Raw genomic sequence first — 10049 nt, forward strand, 5'->3', positions numbered from 1 at the left:
TAGTAAGAGCGAATACTGTATTGACACATAGTTTAACAAACTACATAAATTTTATGTGTTTTGAGGGAAAGAGAGAGCGACGGAGAGATCATAGTTTTGCTCCGTCTGCTAGAAGAACTTCATGTGTTGGAATTGACAATATAGCGGCATGTTATGCGGAGGCCCCCATTTTCTCAGCCGTCCGCGTTGGACAGGAACTGTCCATATTTAGATCGAGTACTCATTCTATCATTATCCATGTTTATCCACAACAGCCAAAATTAGCAATCCAATACACAAAACCAAACATGATTCTTGGTAAGATCATGAGAAATTCAAAAATATCCGACGAACCCGATGCACGGCCGCACTGATCCCAAGCAATAATTCCCGGGCCCACCCTATTGCATTTAAAAAAAGGGGGCTCCCACCCCTCCAGAATTACACTACATCCCACCTACCTCCTCGCATCAGGCAGGCGGGCCTCGCGTTTATAAGCCACCCTTCCTCTCCTCCACGGCCCTCGCCCTGCAAAGCACAGACACAAACCACGAGCGCGAGGCACGACCTACATCGAATCGGCCACGAACCACCATGGCGGCCTCACGCGCGCTCCTCCCCAGCCCGCAGGTGAGCCCTGCGAGCGCGCGGGTCCGCCTGGCCGCGGCCGTGCCGTCGTCGCTCACGCTCGCGGCGCGCGGCGGGGCCGGGGCCGGCGCGCGTCTCCGCGTGCGGTGCGCGATCTTGTCGTCGCCCGCGCCCGTGGCGCCCACCGAGTCGAGGCCGGTGCGCCGGATCTCGCCGTCCGCGCCGGACGGCGCGCTGCGGCCCAAGCCGGCGGTGCTGGTCGCCGAGAAGCTGAGCGAGGCCGGGCTGGCCGTGCTGCGGCAGTTCGCGGACGTGGAGTGCGCCTACGGCATGTCCCCCGCGGAGCTCCTCGCCAAGGCGGCGCAGTTCGACGCGCTCATCGTGCGCAGCGGCACCAAGGTGACGCGGGAGGTGCTGGAGGCCGGGCAGGGCCGGCTGCGGGTGGTGGGCCGCGCGGGCGTCGGGATCGACAACGTCGACCTCCAGGCCGCCACCGAGGTCGGGTGCCTCGTCGTCAACGCGCCCACCGCCAACACTATCGCCGCGGCCGAGCACGGCATCGCGCTGCTCGCCTCCATGGCGCGCAACGTCTCGCAGGCGGACGCGGCGCTCAAGGCCGGTGAGTGACATGGACACCGTTCGTTCGTCTATTCCTCGCTTGGCTGCCTAATTAGTACTAACTCCAAACTGGCTGCTTTCGTCTCGTTTGTTTTCTGCCGAGGGTGGTTGATTATTCTGGGTTGGTGTGTGTGTCAGGGTGCCTAACCAATTCATGAACAGTAAAGGCGTAAAGCCATTCTAGAATCTGGTTTATTGACAGTTTGACACCGGTTCGGATGCGAGCAGAGGTTGCATTGTTTGATGTCGCCATCACTCTGGCGACGCAAATAAAGCTGGTCCCTGGTGCTTACTGATACACCAAATCCATTACGAACTTTGTTCTAGTAATAAGATATTACCACTGCCTTTCCCAAGTCGAGGATAACACTGGCTGTTGGAGTTTTGTTGCCTGACGAGTGACGACGACACGCATGAGCATCCGATCCCAGCTCAGGCAATAGCTCGATCCGCTCTTTAAATATTTTTTGGGCCCTCGTTTGAGGTCACCGTCGAATCTGGCAGATCTAAGCAGAGAATAAAATAGATCTGGAGCTTTTAATAATTTCTGGTGCCTGATTCGTTTTGCAAACTTTCTTCTTATATTGAGGATAGATCACTATAGCGCTGATATAATTTGTTACGTTGTCTCGTGCGTGGCAACGCACGAGCATCACTGCTTAGCTTAGGCTACAGTTCTATTCAGCCCCACTAATGCCTTGCCTACTATTTATACTAACTTTTATGATAGTGCGTGCGATCCATTCATTTCTACAGCACTGCTACTAGCGTACCACCTTTTTTTTAGTTTTACAGTTCAACCATGCCACGCTGGGCACCAACACCCAAATTTGCTGGGTCCCCGTGCTTCTGTTGGATTGGAGTACACTGAATTTTGTACTCGACATGGGACTTGTACAGTACTTTCGATTAAAAAATTTTGTACAGTACTGTAATATGGTCAAATATGTCCCGTGGCCCCCCTTTCGAATCTATAGAGACTCTCCAGTCTCCAGGATATGTGTGCTGAAATATGGGCAGGTTCAATGAATCCTCTTGCCTACAGTTTTACTTGTGCCCACCATCTAATCATGTTCGTATAGGCACACTGTGGCGAGCAGCCTGGACGGACTGTTTTTTACCATTTTTTTTATACGGATACAGATCAGAATGAATATGAACGACAGTATGGGGGGCTACCTGTCGGATACGGGTATAGCCGGTGGTCTGCTACTGCTGCTACGTTGGTAATATGTCCCTATTGAACTACAATTTCAAAAACGAACCTGGTGCTTCAGTTTAGTGGAGAATACGATCCCTGAACGCTTGTCAATTCTAACCTTTTCTTTAATTGTAAAGTGACTTTAGTTAATCGCTGCAACTTTCCGGTGCTAATTGTGTAAGCCATATTGCTATTTAACTTTTGGGGCTACTTATCAAGAAAAGAAAAGAAAATTCAGATACTTGTTGCTTCCTGTTTTTGCGTGACAAACATTTTTGCTCTGCCAAACTGAAGCATGGCACATGTAAGCCTGTCTTAATCTGACTTCCCAGCTGCCAAAATCTGGCATGAAGGTAGGTGACGTAACTATAAGATATCTGCACCGTAAACATGACTTACAGAGGTGTAATTCTGGGCTAAAGATGCAACTGTGACTTGAACAGATTATATTCTTCCGTCATGTCTATTCTAACTGATATACTGATGCCAATTGAATGGTTTGATGTATTTTAAGAAAGTGAACAAAATTCGCTTTGATTTTCACACAGGTAAATGGCAAAGGAACAAGTACGTGGGGGTTTCTCTGGTGGGAAAGACCCTGGCCGTCATGGGCTTCGGGAAGGTTGGGTCAGAGGTAGCGAGGCGAGCGAAAGGGCTTGGGATGCACGTGATAGCTCATGATCCCTACGCCCCTGCCGACCGGGCCCGGGCCCTCGGGGTAGAGCTGGTTTCTTTCGACGAGGCCATCGCAAGAGCCGACTTCATCTCCCTCCACATGCCGCTGATACCGACGACGTCCAAGATCTTCAACGACGAGTCCTTTGCAAAGATGAAGACTGGTGTCCGGATCATCAACGTGGCTAGGGGTGGAGTGATCGACGAAGACGCTCTGGTCAGGGCGCTTGACTCCGGCAAAGTTGCTCAGGTGGGTGATCACAACTTCGTTCGATTCTTTAATGTGAGTACGTATATGGATGTGTCTCTGAAAGCTGAGTTTTTTTTTTATGCATGCATGACCAATGTGGAGCAGGCGGCTCTTGATGTCTTCACCGTGGAGCCCCCGCCCAAGGACAGCAAGCTGGTGTTGCATGAGAATGTCACTGTAACACCCCACCTTGGAGCTAGTACTGTCGAGGCTCAGGTCTGCATCTCTACCTCTACCTACCATCGTGTCCTGCATTGATGCAGACCGCTTGCCGCTGTCTCTGACGACGTACCAACTTCACTGATTGAGCGCTCCAAAATGGCTGGCAGGAAGGCGTCGCTATCGAGATTGCGGAAGCCGTGGTTGGTGCGCTGAGAGGGGAGCTCGCAGCAACCGCTGTGAATGCGCCCATGGTCCCAGCTGAGGTAATTAAGTACCTTTCTCTCGACATGTCGCCCCGTGGATGGCTCGATCTGATGATGGAATCCATCTTTTTTCTTTCTTTCTTTTCGTTTGCCAGATCCTGTCAGAGCTGGCTCCATACGTTTCTCTGGCCGAGAAGCTCGGGAGGCTGGCGGTGCAGCTCGTGGCCGGCGAGAGCGGCATCAAGGGCGTGAAGGTGGTGTACACCACAGCGCGTGGCCCCGACGACCTGGACACTCGGCTCCTCCGCGCGATGGTGACCAAGGGCCTGGTGGAGCCGGTGTCCAGCACGTTCGTGAACCTGGTGAACGCGGACTACACGGCCAAGCAGCGCGGCCTCCGCCTCACGGAGGAGCGCGTGGCGCACGACAGCCCCGCGGCGGAGGCGCCGCTGGAGTCCGTCCAGGTTCGCCTCTCGCACGTGCAGTCCAAGTTCGCGGGTGCCATCAGCGACGGCGGGGACGACATCGTCCTGGAGGGCCGGGTCAAGTACGGCGTGCCTCACCTCACCCTCGTGGGGCCCTACGAGGTGGACGTCAGCCTGGAGGGCAACCTGATCCTGTGCCGCCAGATCGACCAGCCCGGGATGATCGGCAAGGTCGGCAACATACTCGGCGACACGAACGTGAACATCAACTTCATGAGCGTCGGACGGACGTTCAGGGGCAAGCAGGCGATCATGGCCATTGGCGTTGACGAGGAGCCCGACAAGGACACGCTGGAGAAGATCGGGGCCATCCCGGCGATCGAGGAGTTCGTTTTCCTCGAACTATGATGGCTAGCAGCGAGTTTTCTCTAGGATTGATATTTGTTATAGTACGTACTGAACTGGGGTTTGACGTCTCATGTCATGGCCACAGGGAGGAACCTGATCCGCTCTGGTCTGTCTGTCTGTCTGTCTGTTTGGTGACCTCTACATTTTTTATGCGGGGAGAAGGAAGCAATATATATTGTAAAAGGTGGGTGCCTTGGCTTGCCCCCCTGCCTAAATAAGAGGTGTGTGCCGTTTGTTTATCTGTAAACTGTGTATGTGTATGTGCTTAATGCGTGATTCTAATTAAGCACATCATCATTGCGTCTGAAATGAAGACGGGATGTGTACTGTGTGGGGCAACAAATTGTGGTACTGTTTGTTCAACTCGAAAAAAAACAGGTCACCCCAAAAAAGAAAGAAACTCTCACTAAACAAAATTTAGAAAACAAAAGAACCACTAAACTCTAGTTGACGCCCTAGGAGCCTGATGCCAACTTGAACGTCCACATCCTCTTTGACGAGGAATGCAATATCGAGGGGCTAACAATTTATGTGTTGAAAAATTCTTCTATTTCTTTCCTTCCAATTATTCCACCAAAAGTAACATATTAGGCCATCAAAGTCCCTTGTATCGATCCTTGGGATTCTTAGCCTACATTTTCTCCGCTAGCTGATAAGAGACTCGTCCTCACGAATAGCTGGTAAGCGATTAAGACTGAACCAACTGGCTAACTGGTTCCAACCTTGCCCTGAGAAAGCACAAACTTTGCAGAGACGAGTAGGTGTTCCTGGTGCAATGTTACAGAGCTTGCAGATTGTATCATGTGCCCAGTTCTTTCTGTCCAAGTTGTTTGCAGTTAAGATTTTCAGCTGTAGAAGAATCCAAGCAAATAACTTACACTTTGGCACTGTTTTAGCTTTCCAAATTGGTGTAAGTTTTAACCTCTGAGATCTTCCAGTAAATTGTATACAATATGCACTAGTAGTGAATCCATTTCCACCTTATCTCATCCTCGACAGATTCATCTTGTTGGTTTCTTGAATCACCTCCCACAAGGAAACATACTCTCTTATGTCCTATTGTGTTACCACCCCCATGTAAATGAGAAACATAGGTATTATTCTTAAGGGATTTTTCGAACAGTGATGTTCTTCCGTATGGATTTGCTAAGACGTGACGTGAGGTGCTAGGTTTTTTTTGAGCTTGGCCATTTAACCAACTTGAATGCCAGAAAAGGTTTTTGTTGCCAATACCTGCTTTAACAATCGTGGAGGCATGGAATAAGTCTTTGTCTATTTTGTCATACGAGATCTCCATGTTTGCCTAGGGCTTATCACTATTCTTCCATTTAAACCAACACCATCTTAGACTTAGTGCCCTATCAAAATGCTCAAGATCTAGGACACCTAGTCTCCCAAAACTTTTGGTGTAGACACCATTGCCCAATTTGCCAAGTAGTGGCCTCCATTTACATTTACCGATTCTTCGCCTTTGCACAAGAAAGATCTCCAACAACGATCAATTTTCTTGATTAACCATTTATGAGTTCGAAAAACAGTGAGATGGTACATTTGTTGCAATGAAAGAACTGTTTTTACCAAAGTCTCGTGTCTTGCTTCTCTTTCCAACTTTGCAGTCAACCTCCAAATTTGGCAATTAGAGGTCGAACATATATCCTTCTTAGCTTGCGGGTGTGCAATGGTAGGCCCTAATACTTACCTCGGAAATTTGCAATCTTAACAGGGATACTTTGCTGGATCCAACCACCTTATTTTATGTGCAGATGGTTGGGAAGATCTCTATTTTGTTCAGGTTTACCTTCAACCCCGAGTGACACCCAAATATATGAAGCAACTTCATAATACCCGTAGGCTCTTGTTGGCGTGAGTTTGCAAATATATCAACAACATCAGTATAAAGAGAGTGTTGCAAATCTGCTGCTTTTGGGAGAATTGGATGAAGGTAGCCTTTCTGTGCCGTCAGCTCTATGATTTTGTGGAGCGGGTCTATTGCCAAGATGAAGAGTAATAGGAAGAGAGGGTCTCCTTGGTGAAGGCCTCTTGCATGCCTAAAAGATTTTCGTAGTGTACCATTTAAGAGGGTCTTGCAGGATGTCGTTGCAAGGAGAGTCGCCATTCAATTACGCCATTGTTTTACAAAAATTGAGTGTCTCCATTATCTCAAGTAGAAATGGTCAGCTTACTAAGTCGAAGACACATCATATGTCCAATTTGATGAAAAGGGAAGGACACTTGGACTTGTGCAATGCCCTGATGACAATCTATGCATAGAACAAATTATCGTGAATACACCTTTTCTTTATAAAAGCTTTTCGATTAGCTGACCCTAAGCCATTCAATCTCAAAGCTAGTATTTCCGATAATATCTTTGTGATACTTTTTGCAAAGCTATTATTCAAATTGATAGGCTAGAAGTCACTTATTTGGGTTGCATCAGCCTTCTCCGATAATACCACAAGTTGTGCTTTCATTTATTAAGTCTAGTCTTCTTGTTCCTAGGAAGTGAAAGGCCCCCAAAGCTTATATCATGTCTATTTTGATCATATGTCAATATTTTATTTAAAACAACCCAGTGAAACCATCGAGCCCCGAGGACTTCTCATATAGAAGCTGGTGAATGATACCATCAATCTCTTTATTTTCAAAAGGAGCCTCGATGCCACATAGTTCAATTTTGTTATAGCATAGGCCCTCCCAATTAAAACTTAGGCTTCTTGCTTGTGTTAGGCCTAACAGATTTATAAAATGATTATAAATTAATTTTTCCTTAGGCTTCTTGCTCGATTTAGAAGTGCACGTGGAATTCTTAGCGAGGCATAGTGGAGTTCCTCTGCTCTGTCCACTCCTCGAACTAGAATACCCAGCCACGGGCATGGAGAAGCCGTTGATGAAACACCTATTGCTAGTCGTGGCGATTAGTGAAGATGACCAATAGCTATTCGTGGTAGCGCTTGATGGCCTGCATGTCGTCGTTGTGGATCCCCAACTGCTAAAAGAGTGTCTCGATGAGGTGGTGGGCTTAATGTCATGCCTATTGCCATTGACCTTTCACACCAACGCCTGACCAGTGTGGCATCCCTATTCTGCTTGATTTGCCTTGTCGCAGCCACCATCTTGCACTCCCTCTCTGGTCTCGCGCGAGGGTCTCCTAGGTAAGTAGCCATGGTCACTCCTTTTCCAGTGATAGTGTTGAGATATTCGTGGTGTGAGTGGATGAAGTGGAACTGCTGTTAGAGTTGCTGAACTGGATCCTTGTTATTGAGTTTATACTCACCCTGTTTCTTGGTGTACTTTTGTCTCACATCAACCCTTCAAGAGCATGCTCTATGCCCTGAGCCTAGGCATCGCCAACATTTAGGGGGTGTTTGGGAGTTAAGTTTTTTCACAATTTTGGAAGAATACTGTAGTATTCTCAAATACTGCAGTATTATACATAGAATGGTGTTTGGCAAGCTGACTAAAATCTCTGTTTTCAAAACTGAAGTATTGCAAATACTATAGTTGTTTTAAGGTATTCTAAACTTAGGTCTGAACCTCAGTTTTTAAAATTATGGTATTGTAAACTGCGGTATTGTCATGACTATTCTCAAATACTGCAGTATTATACATAGAATGGTGTTTAACAAGCTGACTAAAATCTCTGTTTTCAAAACTGAAGTATTGCAAATACTATAGTTGTTTTAAGGTATTCTAAACTTAGGTCTGGACCTCAGTTTTCAAAATTGTGGTATTGTAAACTGCGGTATTGTCATGACTAAAATATACTGTAGTATTTTAAAAACTGTGGTTTAAAAAAACTTTGTTCCCAAACAGGGCCTTAGTGTTGTCAATTTGCTAACTGGTGGTACTGAGAAAAGCAATTGAAACATTTACCGTTAACAAAACCTGAAAATTTTATTGCTCACTCTGTCAGCCTCGCTCTGTGGTTATTGGCTTCACTAAACTAACTTTGAATGTTCTGTCCCTATCCTCCACCAATGGCGGGGTCTAACTATCGATGAGCCCCTCTCACTGGCTTCCCCCTCTTGACCTTGGTGAGCGCAGTGGTCAGCAGCAATGGGAGGCCACTCCATGAGGCTTGGTCGGTGGCTGGTGTCTAGAAAAGACACCCTTCTTCCACGGCGTGATGTGATGTCCGTTGAGCATTTCGGTCGAGATTGGGCAGCGGCGCACCTGCAATTGAAAGATGTTCAACCAATTTCTCTTTCCCCTTCTAAGCAACAGTACACCTTTGCTTGAAAAACTCTCTGCGACTTCAATTTTTGGTTCCGCTTCTGCGCCTAGAAACTCTTGCCTAGGATCTTTTGTATTGGACTAGGTTGATTTCCTCTAGAGCTGATCTTGTAGAAGTTGATCTAGGTACATGTTCGAGATTTACGTTGGCCTAGGATGGAGTGGTCGAATCAAGTCGAACCTGAGCTGGCACAGCAACTGCCGCCTCACCCGCACAACTGACCTTGGCGCATGGTGACATCGGATTCTTCCGCCTAGTAAAGATGTTGACGGCAACCGGAGAGAAGCAAGGGGGTCGACGGGAGAGGCCTGCTGATGTCTAGGTTATTAGGAGATGCTTGACTTGATCTGTGGGTGGGGCTTGGTGGATTGTGGCTGGGATTGTGGGAGGGGAGGAGGGGTCACGGGGTGATTCGGTGGGATTTTGATTTGCGATGGGGCAGAAGAGTTGCACGAGTGATCTGCCATTCTAGATCCGCCTTCGAATCGATAGGTCGGAAGGTGGATTTGTCAACGATTTATTAGAATTTCGTTTCTATGAACTTATGGTAACTATATAAATTCTAACAGTTCCACGAGGACAAGAGTAAGGTCCTGTTTAGAACCTCCAGATCGAACTAATAGTTAGTTACTAAAAATTAGTTGTTGGATTCCGAACACTCTCAATTAATACCGTAGCTAATTATTATCCAACTCACATCTAACAATTAGTTCATTAGCTGACTCAACTCAACTAATAATTATTATCTTACTAACTATTAGCTCCAGAGGTTCCAAACATGCCTCAATCTCAGAGTTACATAGGCAAAGATTATCGGTTCAGTTGTTATAAACGTGTAACCTTGGTCGTGTTTTTTCTATTGTTTTTCTCCTTGATTGAGAATACTTGGATCGCCGCAGGTTGGTTTTCCTAGAAACGGGCTACTGGCAGAGAGAGACCGGTGCCATGGAAGCCCCGGTTGCAGACTGCCGGGCCGGGAGAAGTCAGGTACGGGAGAACGCCATGAGAAACCGGGCTGGCCTTCGTATTATCTTCTAATCTTTATACTGGGCCTTAATAAACGTTGGGCTCAACACATTGTAGCACGTAGCAGCAGCCTATGCGTCCCGTGGCTGAGTGCATTGCACATGGAGGACCACCAGCGCACGATGGCACTGGCAACGATCGAAAGGCTTCCAGTATCTTCCTATTCATATCTGAACGTGAGCCGGAACAGAGCTGACAAGGATGCTTCTATTCTTGCTGCGTACGGAGATTCGAACGATTCGATCATACAGTACTACTAGTACTAATGAAGCCTGTCATG

The 10049-nt window shown here is 47.5% G+C and overlaps 1 protein-coding gene and 1 long non-coding RNA gene across 2 annotated transcripts; one reads left to right on the top strand and one right to left on the bottom strand.

The window, feature by feature from the left end:
* The first annotated feature begins 521 nt into the window (after nucleotides 1-521).
* On the top strand, nucleotides 522-4753 carry LOC100280688 (uncharacterized). Its single transcript, NM_001366138.1, has 5 exons — nucleotides 522-1186; nucleotides 2935-3311; nucleotides 3417-3527; nucleotides 3641-3736; nucleotides 3832-4753. The coding sequence occupies exons 1-5, from the start codon at nucleotides 574-576 to the stop codon at nucleotides 4507-4509; spliced, it is 1875 nt and encodes a 624-aa protein (NP_001353067.1). The 5' UTR covers nucleotides 522-573; the 3' UTR covers nucleotides 4510-4753.
* A 3601-nt stretch (nucleotides 4754-8354) lies between these two features.
* On the bottom strand, nucleotides 8355-9245 carry LOC103643253 (uncharacterized). The gene is made up of 2 exons (XR_560913.3): nucleotides 8924-9245; nucleotides 8355-8682 (listed from the first exon to the last, which is right to left on the bottom strand). It is a non-coding gene; the product is annotated as an uncharacterized lncRNA (long non-coding RNA).
* Between the last annotated feature and the right edge of the window lie 804 nt (nucleotides 9246-10049).

The sequence above is a fragment of the Zea mays genome, chromosome 1 (assembly GCF_902167145.1).
Source record: "Zea mays cultivar B73 chromosome 1, Zm-B73-REFERENCE-NAM-5.0, whole genome shotgun sequence".
In the NCBI taxonomy this organism is placed as follows: Eukaryota; Viridiplantae; Streptophyta; class Magnoliopsida; order Poales; family Poaceae; genus Zea; species Zea mays.

Bases quoted from the DNA above. Each gene is read 5' to 3' on its own strand.
- LOC100280688 (NM_001366138.1), top strand. From the start codon at position 574: ATGGCGGCCTCACGCGCGCTCCTCCCCAGCCCGCAGGTGAGCCCTGCG. The intron at 1,187-2,934 runs GTGAGTGACATG...ATTTTCACACAG, and splicing joins GGACGCGGCGCTCAAGGCCG to GTAAATGGCAAAGGAACAAG. The intron at 3,312-3,416 runs GTGGGTGATCAC...AATGTGGAGCAG, and splicing joins ACTCCGGCAAAGTTGCTCAG to GCGGCTCTTGATGTCTTCAC.